The sequence below is a fragment of the Phocoena phocoena genome, chromosome 2, assembly GCF_963924675.1.
Source record: "Phocoena phocoena chromosome 2, mPhoPho1.1, whole genome shotgun sequence".
Lineage (NCBI taxonomy): Eukaryota > Metazoa > Chordata > Mammalia > Artiodactyla > Phocoenidae > Phocoena > Phocoena phocoena.
Genome location: NC_089220.1, coordinates 100,804,623 through 100,820,200, shown reverse-complemented (window position 1 = coordinate 100,820,200; position 15,578 = coordinate 100,804,623). Strand labels below are relative to the sequence as shown.

The window sequence follows — 15,578 nt, the reverse complement described above, 5'->3', positions numbered from 1 at the left end:
ACATTGCCTCTTTCTTCGGGAATACTTGACTATTCTTGTGCAGTGACATGCCCTCCGGTGCCTCACATCATCCACTGTCCCAGTGTCAGCACCCAGAAGCCCCTCACAAACATCTCCTCAGGCGTGCAGCTTGGGTCTAACTCCCGAAGACCAAATTTCCCACTGTGTCTACCATGCATATGGGGCCCTTGTCCTGTCACTCACCCCAGCCTGGGCCCCTTTCTCCAGCAAGCACTCGTTCTGATTCCCCATGTGCTAAGCTGCCCATGAACCCCTGGACACAGCCCAGGGCCACTTCTCTGACCAATCTATCAGCTTTGAAAGGAAGGACAGGGAGGGGATTGGTGAGGGCAGAAGGGGACCCCTTCTCCCAGCAACACAGGCCCCTGGTCATCAGCCAGGGTCCAGCAGCCAAAGCCTGACCACTCCCTCTCTCTTTGGTTATGAGATTTTACCCGCAAACTTTTTCTTTGGAGAATGCTCAAAGGTACAGAGAAGCTGGAAGAATAAACTACGTAACCAATGTACCATTATCACAAGTAAGAAAAGTACTATTCATTCAATAATATGTAATATATGGGTTCATATTCAAAACTGTATAGTTATCCCAATATATCTTTTATAGATTTTTTTTTGGATCCAGGATTTAATTAAGGTTTAATTCGTTATAATGATATTAGGTCTCTCTAATCCCTTTTATCTCCAATAGATTCTCATTTTTCTTAAATAACATTGAATTTATTAAGGGAGCCTGGCTAATTTTTTGTAGACAGTCCCACATTTTGGATTTTTCTGTGTCCTTATTACTAGATTCAATTAAACAAGTTTGGCATGAATATTACTGGTAACATTGTTTACTTCTGAATTGTATCACATCAGAAGTCACGTAATACCAGGCTGCCCACTATTGGTAATGCTGGATCAGATCACCTGGTAGAACTACTGGCTACCATCTTGTGGCATATTGTACCTTGAGAGTCAGTAAGTGATCAGTGAGGTACTAACACTCTTGAGCTCACGTGAATATACTGCTCCACAGTAATCTTCCACCAATTAGTATTTGCATTTATTGATGACCTGACCTGGGGGTTACAAAGCAGATTTTCTAAATTTATCAGGCGATGCCATATAAAGAACAGCTTTCCCTTTTATAATCTCTCTCTGAATCTCTCTCTCTGATTATTCCTATAAATCCATGAGGTTTTTTTATTATTCAATGTGCCACGGCTCATCACTGTCATTAATTCTTTTTAACGTTGAAATTTTTCCATTTTTACCAGTGAGAGCCCTTTCAAACGGGCTTCTGGGTCCTTTGATATGGCCCAACTCTCCATGTTCCCAGAGCCCTGCTTACACTTCTGGAGCCTAACATTCGAACGATCACGTCATCTTGGTTTACTTATACGTCTGTCTCACCTGCAAAACTACGAGTTTCTCAAGGCAAGGCCAAGGTCAGAGCTATCTTTGTGGCCCAGCGTGTAGCACAGCAGCTGGCACAAAAACGCCTGCACAACTCCTCCCTGCAGCCGGATGCCCTTGCCGCGGCAGAGCTGCTGCTGGGCTGTTCCTCTCCAGGCAACCCCTCCACCATGTGAGCGGGGCCTCCGGCTCCAGCCACAGAGAAAGGCTCAGGGGCAGCTCACAATGGGCCCTTTGACTCAACGGGATGAGGCTCTTTCAGGAAAAACACGTTCCCAGCCACAGCACCCGTCACTAAGGCCAGCACTCCTGGAGCCTCAAGGTCACACAGAGCCTACATTCACCAAGAAGCAAGAGCAGGGACAAGGGGCAGCAAAGCAGCCTGACTTCTGGGAAGATGGCAGATGGGTGGCAAGAGCAACAGGGCCTTTCATCACACAGCTGCTGACATGCAGGCTCTGTGAATAGCCTGGATGGAGGATGGCAGGAAAAGGGGTTAAAATGAAAAAGAGTACAAAGATGGGAACCAGTCAGGGCTTTGCTTCAGAGATGGCCTACCTTCTCTCTTCTTTCAACCTTCTTTCCACTTGACTCAGACACTGGACTCTCAGGAGGTACGGTCAGCCGTAGTCTGCAGACATTTGCCTAAGAGAGACGAGAGAAGAGGCCTGTTATGAACCTGCATTTGCGACTGCAGCAGCCAGATGACCTGGGGCTTCTCAGAGCCTCTTTCCCCTACTTAGCACTGGTGATGACGGTACCAATCTCCCAGGGGACGCTGCGGTAAGACCAGCCTTTGCCTGGCCCATCACAGGCACTCATCACCTCACTGCTTATGTTTTATGTTTTCCTTATTTAGGAAACTACTGAACAGTTTCACAGAGTTCAAACATTTTTTTTTAATGGCTCATGTTCCGTGACGGTACAGAACGATCTGATTTCACATCCATAGGCCAAAATACAGCTAGAAGGATAGAGGCCAAACTATACACAGTGGTGATGGGGTAGGAGGGTGCTTTCTACTTGACTCTGTGTTGGCTTTTCCTATAACAGACATGTACGTGTTCAATCACAACATTTTTTTAAACGTCGATATACCCATGTTCACAGCAGCATTATTCACAACAGCCAAAAGGTAGAAACATCCCAAATGTCCGTCAATGCCTGAATAAAATGTGGTACGTACATAGAACAGAATATTATACAGCCTTATAAAGGAAGAGAAATCTGACACATGCTACAACATGGAGGACGTTATGCTCAGTGAAATAAGGCAGGCACAAAAGGACAAATCCAATATGCTTCCACTTACATGAGGTCCCTAGAGTAGTCAAATTCATGGAGACAGAGAGCAGAATGGTGGTTGCCAGGGGCTGAGTTATCCTTTAATGGGTATGGAGTTTCAGTTCCAAAAGATGAAAAAATTCTGGAGCTGGACGGTGGTGATGGTTGCACAACAATGACAATGTACTTAACACCACACGTTTATTTCATCCTATTGTCACAGCCTGGTCCTACTGTGACATCTTCCAGAGAGAAGTGATCCTACCATTAAAAACAACAACAACAAAACCCCAGAGGGCCAAAGCAGCACCCAGAGTGCCCAGCCCACAGCCAATTGCACTCATGAGAGCACTGCTTGTCCCTGTTATGGGTTGAACTGTGTCCCCCTAAAATGTATTATGTTGAAGTCCTAACCCCTAGCACCTCAGAACGTGACTTTATTTGAAAATAGGGTCTTTATAGAGGTTACAGAAGTTAAAATGAGGTCATTAGTGTGGGTCCTAATCCCAAATAACTGGTGTCCTTATATAACGGGGAAATTGGGAGACAGACACGCATACAGGAAGAACACCATGTGAGCATGCGAAGGAGAAGGGCCTGGAACAGACCCTTCCCTCACAGCCCCCTCTAAGGAACCAACCCTGCTGACACCTTGATTTTGGACTTCCGGTCTCCACAACCGTGAGATGATACATTGCTGCTGCTTAAGTCACCTGGCCTGTGGTACCTTTTTGCAGCAACCCTAGCAAACTAATACACCCCCCAACCTGGTTTGCAGGGTCACAGATCTGCACTGGTCCACAGGGCAGCTTCTGGGCAAAAGTACCCTGCATCCAAGAAGCCCAGGGTTGGATATGATTGTAAAAGACCTTTGAATGCCAACCTGCCAGCCTACAAAGGAACCCCCTAACCCAACAGTGCTCCTGGCGGGTGGACACCCAGCCTGAAGGTAACATTTTCCAAGTACAGGTGAGAGCACATTTGGGACACATCAGCGCTTCCACACACACCACTGCCTCCCTCTGAGGTACCCCATTTTGCTACCTGACACCTCTAGCTTCCTGATAATGAACTTACAAGTTCTTCCTCAGAACTCCTACCTAATGGACCCGGGGTGCCCTCGGGGACTGCCACAGAATTCCCTTTACTCTTCACAGGCCTGAACCTCCTTTCTTCTGCACTGAACAACCCCAGTTCTTTCAGCCATGTGATTTGGTTTCAAGATCCTTCTTCATCCTCACTCTCCTCTGGGCAAGCTTTGAGTCCAGTGACCTCAGGGTGAGACGTGGCCTGACACATGGCCAACTTTGCAATAAACCTTCAAAGCTCATCGCCAGTCATGCTGGCCAAAGAGGAACCAAGCCGTCCCGGCACGGAGCTCTCTTAGCTGACGATCCGCGACACTGATGGGAATTCGAGGGCCTCCAGAGAAAGGTAACCCTTTGACTGCAGGCCACTTGGACTGGTGAAAACAGCTGGCATTTGCACACACATCAGAGTGTAACCCACACCAGGCAGGTAACCCAAGTCTGTGATGCTCAATAATCTTGTCTGGTAGGCTGGATCTGAGCCACAGCACAATTCTGCAGAGAAAAGGAAGGGCTCTTCTCCTGCACCACATCACACACACACACACACACACACACAGTATGCACACACATGTACATACCTACACAGGTGCACACGCACATACACAGGTTCCAACACCTACTAGGCTGTGTTGATTATGAGCGAACTATTTAATCTCTCTGAATCTCAAGGGTAAAAGGCAGGTAAAGGAAGATGCCTGGCACACAGTAAGCCTCTATCAGTGTTAGATATTTTTATTATTATCTAGGTATTATCATCATCCTACAAGCCTCAAAATGATATAGGCTTACCTGGCTTCCCAGCTCTGCTTTCTATAATACTAAGCCATTTGGTCAACGGATCTAATGGGTATAAGTACTGCAAGTGATACCTTTTTTTAGGCTGATTGCCCTAGAGGGGTAATCCCTAATGGCAATAATTTTCAGAATAAACCAAAAACCTGAAGAAAAGACAAGGCCCAGAAGGGACCTCACGGGTCCAATCACTCAAAATGAGAAGTCCCCTCCCCCTGATTGAGACAATTCCTTATTTGTCCACTCAGAACTCCGATATTCCTCAACACACTTCCTGTAAGTCTCCCGGAGCCACGTATACCCTACGGTACGCAAAGACACAGGATAAAGAGAATGCATGTCTCTCAACTATCAGTTTTACCGGGTGATAGATAATGCATTAAAATAAAATGAACATGTAAGATAAACATTTGACTTCAAAGCTATCTGGCAGGTGCAGCAGGTGCTTGCGGCTACACCCAAGCCCCTGTGCAGAGTGTTTATTCTTTTATGGAAGCAGTGAGGCATGGAGTCCACGTGGTGCTTGCATTCTGTAATCAGTGCTGGTCCACAGATGGACTGACTATACAGATGCAATTCCAACCCAGCTTGGAACAGGATCAGACCCTTCCTAATAAGATGGTCAAATGTACTGTCATGTGAAAAAAAGAAAGGTGCTGGGGGAAAAATGTTAACAATAACCCCATTTTTGTTTTTTAAATACAATCTGATAATTTGTATAGATTTGTGGGGGGGAAAATGTCTTTAAGGAAACACAGCCAGCTGCTGCTGGTGGTAGTGGTGGTGATCTTTGGAAAGTGGGATTTCTGCGATGTCTACACCTGTTCCAAGTATGTGTAAGTTTTTAAATTAAAAATCGTAGTAGTCACAGCAATAATAAAGATTGAGAGCAACTATATCAGACAGAGAGAGAGAGAGAGAGAGAGAGAGAGATCGATCCTTCCTAGACCCACAGGACTGCTTCAGAAGCAGCAAAGAGAACATCCCGAAGGTCTAAAAAGTACTCTGAATTTCTTTACAGAAGCACTAAGTAACCCCTGAACGCATCCGATAGGTTGACCCAGTAGTTTACCTCCCTTTAGTCATTCACTCTCAGGAATCTCCCCGTGGGAAAATGTCCCACTAAGGGCAAGGCAGTGTCGCTTATCTCTCTGAGCATTTTAGGACGCTGACCTTCATGGTTTCCTGACACTCAGGTACATAATACCTAGAGCAGCCCAGGCTGGACAGTACCTGAGAGGCAGGTAAGGTAGTTTATTCCCAGGGGTTTCCACGGCAGCTGGCTCAGCCTTGTGTTCTGAACTTCGAGGAGAGCTGAATCTTACTTACCTTGAACACTACTGCTGGACCAGCCATCCCTACAAGAAAGGGTCCCTTCCAGTGCATCAAAAGCAGGAAGATGGACTTAGTGTACTTCAAGTACTGAGCACCCACTACTTGTAAAATACTTTTAAGGGCTATGAGGGTACTAATATGGAAAAGAAACAGCCATGCCCATAGAGGCTCATAATGCAGAAACACACCCACAAAGGGCAATCAAGAGCACTTGGTATAACCAATATAATACTGGGAGAGACAGGGTAGTTTGTGGTTAAGGCACGATGCAACTGCACTTCTGGGTTCCAATTTTGGTTCTGACACCTACTAGCTATGAAACCTTTGGAAAGCTACTTAATCTTTATTGCTTCAGTTACTTTAGTTGTAAAAGACAGCTAACAATACTGCAGAACCACTCTGTTGAACCTGTGGCGAGGATTAAATAAACTAATGAAGAAACTAATGAAAAGGGCTTAGAACAGTTTCTGGTACATATCAAGTACTCTGTAAGTCGTCTTTTTTACCCTGGGAATATAGGAAGGAGGACAATCATCTTAACTGGAGGTGGGAGTACGCTGGAAGGCTCCTAGAGATGACATTTGAGCTGGGTATAGAAGGAGAGAAAGGACTGCTTGGGTCAGTGAGGTTGGGAGAATCCATCATCAGAATAACAACAGACAATTACCAGACAAGGCATTCATTCCAGGCTGGCCAAAGGCATAGACATTGGCATGTTCTGAAAATGGTAAATGGGCCTGCAGCCTGAGCAACAGTGGGGGAGGAAAATGGACAAACAGGTAGGGGCCAAACTCTGACAAGCTACAAATGCCTGATGGCAAAGCAAGGCCTCTAATGGAAGACATTGGGGAGCCATTTAAATTTCTGGAGGAAGGGTTCAGTGATTCAATAGCAATTATTGAGTACCTCCTATTATGTTCCACACCCAACAACATGGACTGGAGAGGGGGAAACAGGGCTCCCATGTAGGCTTTGTACCTTAATTGCTTCTGTAGCCCTTACAGCACTCAGCATAGTATCAACACATAATAGGCCCTGCTCAGTAAATACCAGTGTGGGTTTCTTTTTAGGTTGAACTAAAACACGGTAAGAAGAATGTACCTGAAACTCCCCGGAGAGCCTTCCACTTTCTTCAAAAACCAACCCCCATGGGAGGAATAGCAAGGCAGGGGCAGCGAGCATTCAAGCCTCTTCCACAAGAAGATACACAACCGAGCCCTTGTCTGCAATCAGGGCAACCAGGAGCAAAGCCGGGCCTCTGGGGACTTGTTTCTGACCCCCCTTTGTGGAGGCAGAAAGCTGGTCCCCATGGAGGGGGGATTCTGGGATCCACGTGCCATCATGCTCTCAGCTTCAAGTACCTGGGCTCACCTGAGGGAAAACTGTCCCTCTCAAATAAAAAGGGGTGAAGATGACCTAGCGAGGTGCCGGGTTTGCTCATCAGTTTACAAACATGGATTTTCCTAAGGAAATGAGCCAAGTGCATTTACACTTCCCTCAGGCCTAGTCCACTTTGTGACCGTGGGTCCCTGCCCAGCTCCGCCTAACAACAGAAGGTGTGGCCACTAAGGTTGTAGCTGGGAGGACGGACACCACAATCCCTCTGCTAAGCACAAGCATAAAATCTCTGGAATACACAGGTGGAACAGGGCCTGCCCCGTCTGAAGTAGGCCTCTTACTTTGAAGTAAGCTTTGGCCCTGAACTTGCAGGCCTGATTATCTACATCAGGATGGAGCAAACTTTTTCTGTAAGGGGCCAGATAGTAAACACTGAGGGTCTACAAGCCCTGTAACAACCATTTCTAGCTCAGAGTATACAAAACAGGTCGAGGGCTGGATCTGACTACGGGGTTGTAGCTTGCCAACCCTTGACCTACATACTTGGACGCTTCTTCCAGGCGGTATAAAGTGTCCTGGAACCCCCTTTTCTGTGTCAGGGCTGACTCCAGACAAAATTCATAAGCAGGAGGATGGTGACTTCTCCTTCCTGCTCTGACTGGCTCATCTGTACCAGGCTCACCATGTGCCCCGAATGCCAAGACCCAGAGAGAAAATCACAGGTACGAACACACACAGACACCAGTGTGACCTGGCATGTCATGACTCCTCCCCCCCGACCCCCCCCCCCCCCACACACACACACACCTTGCCCTTCCACCAAGGCAAAGGGACCTTTCAGAACACAGGCCCAGGACTGTCTGCATTTCCAAGAAAGCTGTCTGGGAGAGCAGCCCTGGAAGGAAGAGCTCCAATCCTCGGCCACACGTTAGAATCACCCGGGGAGCTGCCTAAACAATGCTGATGTTATTCTCTACTTTCCAATGTTCTCGTTTAGACGGTCTGGGCTGGGGCCTGGGCAGAGGTATTCTAAGCTTCTCGGAATTCTATGCGTAACCAGAGTAGAGAACCACTCACTTAACCAAAGGAATGAAACTCTGACAGTACAACAGGATGAAGCACCTGGAATATTTGGAGGCCTTCCCAGAGCTGTCAAACTCCTCACCTGGGCCGACACTCCCATCCACAGGGCACCTGCTTCCTGCCCAGGTAGGCCAGAGGTCACAGGCTGGCTTCATCCCAAGCTTCTCTTCCTGTTTTCCCGTTTGCCAACTCAGAGTTAAGTGTGGCTGTTTGAGGAGCCTGGTGACACTCTTCTTTTTAAGCACCTATTACACCAGGCTTAGGGAGGCAGGGTCCTGAAACCTTCTCAAGTAGTTAATCATAGACAGGAGCAATGATGGGGTGCACAGGCCTCTAGGGGAACACGGAAGAGGGGGTTCAGAGCAGACTTCCTGCAGGAGCTGACCCTTTGTCAGAGGCGAGGAACAGCATCAAAAGCTTGGGGAATAGCAAGTAATGTGGGACATCTGCAAAGAGTATGCATGAGGAGGGGGAAGGGGAGGGCAAAGGCCAGATCAGAAGGCCCTGGGTACTAAACTAAGGGGGTCTGTGCTTGTTCCTGGGGGTACAAGAGTGAGGGGGGTCTTGAAGTAGAGGAGCTAGGTAACTGCATTTTACAGGGATCACTCTGGCCTTAAAAGACAAAGCACAGTCAACAGGGTGACTAACATTTAGGAAATATCACTCTTCTAAGAAGGAAAAGAGGTAAATACCCGTGTGCTACTACTCTGTGTGCTGGGGGATATCTATCAGGACAGTTTTCGGCTGAGAGAGACAGCTGCAGGAAGCAAGAAGACCGTAACACACGTTATCACTGAAAGTATTATATTTTAGATCGAAACATTTCAACTTGGTCTCTAGTTAGTTGGCCCGGGATCCACAGCTCCCTGCACTCAATTCTACAATGTTTGAGGCTGACCTGAAAGGGTTTCCTAAGTGACCAGAAGCTCAGTGGTAACACCCAGCCTCCGGGTCTCAGGTTTCCTTAAGGATCCCCAGAACTCAGGTCCCCTTCATCCTACATCTGACACAGCGAGATGGGTGAACCAAAGCAGAGAAGTTGGGACATTTATTTCCTGAGCCTACAACTATCAATTCTTCGTGGCAAAGGCTTTTTGGCTAAAACCCCTCAGCTGGGTTCAGGAGGTCCCAGGGGAGCAGCCAACTGTTTTCTGAGTACAGCGGGCCCCCTGCCCATCCCCTCCCTGGGGGATGCTGCAGCCAGCTTCCTTCCACCAGACGCTGAGGTCCCACAATGCCCAGTGTCCCTTCCTCAGAGCCCCATAGGATGCACACAGATGTTTCTGGGAAAGGAAAAGGAAGTGAGGTAGACACCTGTCTGACCTGTTCACCGGCCAGCTAAGGAGAATTCTTTCTTTTGAGCCTATCAGACAGAAATGGGACCCAGGAGAGTGAGGAAGTAATGACTGAGCAGCCCATTCCAGTTTTGAACGGAGGAAGCCTTTGCCAAATACAAAGAAATATTGGCAAGAGCAGGCCGCGAGACAGTCCTATCCCTGTGGCCTTGTTGGGTTGGGTTTTGTTTTTTATGTGCCACTGAGGGGCCACAATACCAGTAACGGTAGCCAACAGTCTCTTATTATCGACAGAGCATGGTGCTGGGGGAACCCTTGACAAGTCTATCATCTCACACCACCCTCGCTGAACAGCTCAACCAAATACATCTGGCTGCACAAAGCAACACGTGCCTTTCCCCCAAAGCACACAACCTGGCCACACAACTGACCTTTCACTGCAAAGTCTCATTCAGTGGGATTAACTGCATTTATAAAATTCCTTTCCAAATCACAAAACAATGTCAATATTTTAAAAAACGTTTATTCTCCAAGGTCATCAACCTGTCTGTGGTTATTCTCCAGCCAATTTATCTTCCTGCTGGTGCCACAGATAAAACTATTTTTAGTGCACAACTGGTTGGAAGGCAGATTTTTTTTTTTTTAATTTTATAACTCCTGCTGGTTGGCATCCATAAATGCCTCTCAGAGCTTTGTTTATCAGCTGACAGAAATTACTCTCCCACCTGTTTTTTTTTTTTTTCCCTTGAGAGATTTCAGATAAGAAGGAAGTACAAATTGTAGGTGGCAGCTACAAAGGATAACTAGTGACAGTCTGGTCTGGCCATACCACCCTGGTGGCTGACTCAGAGAACTCCCTGCTCAGTGTCAGCTGTCAGCGCCATTTCTGGTTGGCTTGAATGCCTGGATCAACACATCCTGGTTCCCCTGCAGTCCCTAATTTGGTAAGCTCTTTGGATGAAACAGAAATGTTATTTTAATGGCTAACTTGTTACTGTTCAAGACCATCACTTGTCCAATACCTGAGAGGAAAGACAGAACAATACAGAGCTTATTGAAAAACTTTCAACTTAGGGAACACTTTTTTGCTTTTCACTTGTTTGGTCTACAATTTTATTTTCAAGGCATCCTGTTCTTGTTTTTCCAAAAAAAAATAAGTGTTTTGCCCTAAAGCAGGTCCAATACACCACTGTTATACAGTATATGCCAAGAGTTCCATTTAGAAGAATCATATTTCCTTTTTTCAGTATCTCAATGATGTCAATTGCCTTACAAAGTCCCACTCATCCTGCAAGACTAAACACACGTCTCCTACAGAGGGAGGCCTTCCTCAGATGCTTCAAGAAGAACCTTTTCCTTTAGCTTCTATACAAGCTTGTCAACACTCTACCCCACTATTACAACCAGCACTTTGCATCTGGTAGTCTGTGACAATGTCTGCTCCCACAGTTGGAGTGGACCCCAATATCTAGCCCTGCATCACACAGATCTATAAATATTGTTTAATAAATCAATTAATCAAAGATCATAGTTTACACATACATACACACAGTACTTGTGCCATTTGCAAATCCTGAGCAGAGTTGGAAGTCATAAAGGGGACCCTAGAAACTTCAGATATCTTCTTTGCAGAACCTACCCATGTGCTAAGAGCAGCCCTACAGGGTCTGATTCAGGTTGCAGACCCCTTCAGACCAAAGTATTTCAGTTATCTTATTCAAAGAGCAAAGCCTTCTCAGTAGTGTGTTCATTGTGCCAGACACCACAGCACTTACAACTAAAGAAATACTTGAAAGTAAATATTTGAGAAAAAAAATCTTCAGAAACGTTACCTACTATACCAGTCACATTTCATCCACCCATTATCACTCTAGCCACCCAACTAGTACCCACTCTGGAGGGGGACCTAGAGAATTTAATGCAATCTGGTCCCATGTATGACGCTGTCCAGGCTCAGGGCTAGCTTTTCAGTGACTTCATTCTTCTCAGTCATAATTATGTTCCAACTGAGAAGGATTTCCCAAAAAAAAAGGCAAACACCCATCTTGGTGTAAGGCTGGGATTGTGGTTGGAAACCCACTTGGACCTAATGGGGTTCTTTATTTATGAAGCTAATGATCGGACAACCAGAGTTCTGTCAGCCCTAAGTGGTGCACGTGCACATATCTGAACCCATCACCTGGCCCAGACCCAGGAGTAACACAGAGTCTTTCTTCCAGAGCTAAAGAAAAACAGTATTGAAGACGACTGCTAGTCTCTTGGTTGAGGTACACAAAATCAAACAAGCACGTCTACAAGACTAGAAAACAGGAGTACCAAAGGGGGCCCTGGCTTGGACTTGCCTACTTGTTTAGCTAAACCTAGGGGACATACGATTAGAGAAGTCTCAACCACAGAAAAGTACTCACCCAAATGACGAGTACTGAACATCATAATGAACAGATGAACCAAAAAGGCACAAACCAAAGCCCTGGCAGTATGCTCTGAGGTACGAGTCTTGGAAGAGATGAAATGGGAACGATGTGGCTAGCATTTCTTTCACAGAGCATCTGGAGAGATGAGAAAAGACGCAACAAAGATGGCAAGGAAACATCACCTCCAAAGGGCAACCTAGGTGAAGACGGTGCCCACTGTGCTAATACTTAAATCAGAAAGAAGAAAGCAGTTTGCATAAACCCAAGTCCCACAACTGGGCTCCTAGGTGGCCAGCAGCTATTTTCTACTTTGGATTGATAAAAATGAAGCCTACCTAGATTAAACACCCTCCAAATCAGTGTTACTCTATCACGAGTGGGGACAAGTGGCCCTTTCTTTTCATCACTGGAAGGAGGAAAGTTTGGGTGTTAAAAGACATTCATTACCTTTGAGTCTCGAGATAGGGACAATGCAGAAAGTTTCCCTTGCTTTTTAAACTGGTGCCACCAATACACTTGGCTTGATAGGCGAGGCAGGAAGGGGAGGAAATCTCTGGGAATTCCCTAAAGTCCCCTAAGCCCTTTGAGCCAGTTTGGCGCCTCTGGGACGCAGAAAAGAAAGGTCTCGTTCAGAGCTGAGACAGGACCTAAAATTGAGTCCAGGTGGGGTGCCAGCGCCAAGGGACCGGTTTCCGTGCGTCTCCATCCCCAGACAGCCGGGCAGCCTGGACAGGAAGCGGGACAGCAGCTACTCACCCTCCTGTTGGGCGCCCCGGGAGCGCTGGAGCCGCTGCTCGAGAGCAGGGTGACTGTGGACGTGGAGCGCAGCATCCCTCAGCGGCGTTGGTGGCGGGCTCGGCGCGGTGCTTCTCGCAAGTGTAATAAGCCCGGGGCCGCCCCGCTGGAGGCGGGGAGGGTGGGGACCGCGCAGGCCAGTAGCGCCGGCAGGGGCAGCGCGGGGGCGGGGCTGAGGCCCGGCTCGGGGAGGAGCCGGGGCGGGTCCCGCACTCGCCTGACTCGTCAAGCTGCATTTTCTCCCTAGGGCGCAGACCCAGCCCATGTTGGTCACCTACCTTCCCCCACGGCTCTGCGCCCTCCCAGGGTCAGTCCCGGGGCGGGACTGAGTGCCTACCAGGCGTCCCTTCCAGCAGCCAACACAATCCACGGGCCCCTATCCTATGGAGTTCGCAATCTGGTGGGGATACCGAAAGATGACTGGTGTCGGTGCTTTGGTAGAAGAGGTGATACCCGTGGGAGCTCAAAACGTGGCCTTAGGGGTTAGCCTGTATAGGAAAAGTCTTCCCAGAGGAGGTGATGGCTAACCTAAGACCTGAAATACAAGTAGGAGCAAGCCAGGCATTGAATATTCATCACCACTGCTCATCATTATGTAATGGTTCCTCTGACTCTGGCTGCAAGTACTTTTCATTTACTACCTCATTTAATCCTCACAACCACCCTTTGAGGTAGGCACTGTTATTGTCCTGTATCCCCATTTTTCAGATGAGGACATTGACTCACCAAGAGATTAAGTAACAAGGCAGGGGTCCCACTGTCTGCAAAGTGGCAAAGCTAAGATGGACCGTACAGTCTGACCCTAGTGCCTTGCTTATCAACTCTGCTGCCCCCCCTAGCAGAGGGAGGAGGCCAAAAGAACTGCCAAGTGCAAAGATGGTGGAAGGCAAGAGAAGGTTTGGTAGATTTTTTAGAAACTGAAAATACCCCAGTGCAAGGGGCAAATGGTAGACAAGCAGCAGAAGGGCGCTGGGCCAGATCATGAAGAACCTGCTGTGCTTAGCTGAAGAGTTTGGCCTTCATCCTGAGGATAAATGTTTCTCAACAGGGGAAGACAATCCCTCTCTACTCACCCTTCAAAGCCCAAACACTCCCTCCCTACCAAGCTCTCCAGGACCCTCCTGCCCCGAACACTTACACCCATGAACCTTTATGCTTTTTGAGACCATGTCTTCTCAAAAAAAGAGTCATCAGTGTGTGTGTCTGTCCCCTTCCCCCATGGTGAGCTTCTGGAGAGTGAGGACCCAGCCTCATCCTGCTCTGAATTCTCAGTGTGGCACCAACACAGAAGATACTAAGAAACTTAAGAACTGTTGCTGAACAGAATTCCAACTGATCCTATGGGATTTGCTCCTTCTGAAGATGAGGAAACTGAAGCCAGAGTATCTAAGTGACTTTCCCAATGTCACATAGCCTGTGTTTTAACATATCGGTCATCATCATCATCCCAGCTATGTCTGCATTCTACAATACTTGCTTCATATGCCTTTTCTCATCAAAGTCTCACCGTGACCAAAAACGTGGATACTGTTATTATCCCATTTTACAAATGAGGGAACTGAGACCTAAGGGCATTAGGTTAACTGGTGAACAGCTGGGACTAGACCTCTAATCTTCTAACTCCAGGTCTACTTTTTTCTTTTTTTTTTTTTTTTAACTATAGTCCTCCTGCATCTTCCTATCCACCCACCCTTCTGAAAAGAGGTCATTCATGAGAGGTCTTTTCCCACGTTATTTCCATGAAGGCCCCTTTTCTTGGGAGGGTTTTATGTGACTAAAAGATGGGTCTGCCTTTCAATAAAACGTGGTCAATGTTGTGTTAGTTTTGGTGTACAGCACTTCAATAAAAAATAAAAATAAACAAAAAGTTGTCAAAACACAACTGCTGAAAGCCAATATGGGTTAGAGATACCTGCATGATTACCTCAGGAGAAAGAGGCTAATGATTATTGCTGTTATGTTGCCTTGAGGTTCTCCTTTCTAGAAAACGGGCTGCTGTTCTGAGTCAAAATAACCTGGCATCATCGACGTTTGTTTATATTATGGCAAACACCCAAGTGATCACTCAAGATGGAGTCAGCATTTGAGAGGAAGGGTGGGGCATGGATTCATTTCTCCATTATCCAAGTTCTTTTCATATTGTTAATCCTTTTTCATACTCTATTACATTGCATTACAAAAGCAGCAGACTACACGTTAGTTTGTGAGCTCTTGGTGGGAACTGGATCTTGTTTACATCCCTGCCTGCCCAGTGGCTAGAACAGTAATTGGCACGTTGTAAGTACACAATAAATATTGAATGACTGAAGAAATGATATTACAGAGTAACTGGCATGCTTCAAGTACACAGTAATGTTGAATGATGAAGAAATGATATTACAGGGAGTTCCCTGGCCGTCCAGTGATTAGTACTGGGCGCTTTCATTGCCATGGCCCGGGTTCAATCCTCGGTCCGGGAAACTAAGATCCCACTAAACACACAGCATGGCCAAATAAAGAAAGAAAGGAAAAAAAAAAAGAAATGGTATTACAGAGTAATACTTCAACTCACTCACGGCCAAGCAAAACTAAAACTAAGACCCTTGCTAACCCAGCTTCTAAGGTAGGCAGGGGTCTCCAAGCAGTTTGCCAGCTGAGCCCCAGGATTGTCCCAGCCAGGAAAGTTCCCCACGCCGGCTATCACTAAGGGCTGCAGGTGGTGCGTGGGGGCAGATGCCAGGCTCTGGCTTATG

At 47.0% G+C, this 15,578-nt stretch overlaps 1 protein-coding gene across 1 annotated transcript in view; it reads right to left on the bottom strand.

Annotated features, from left to right (window-relative positions):
• MYZAP (myocardial zonula adherens protein) overlaps positions 1–5,942 on the bottom strand; it is a 101,176-nt gene extending 95,234 nt beyond the window's left edge. The window contains exons 1-2 of the mRNA XM_065871734.1: positions 5,916–5,942; positions 1,978–2,064 (exon numbers count right to left, since the gene is read on the bottom strand). Coding sequence (XP_065727806.1) covers positions 1,978–2,064; positions 5,916–5,942 — 114 coding nt within the window. The remainder of the gene's footprint in view (positions 1–1,977; positions 2,065–5,915) is intronic.
• Between the last annotated feature and the right edge of the window lie 9,636 nt (positions 5,943–15,578).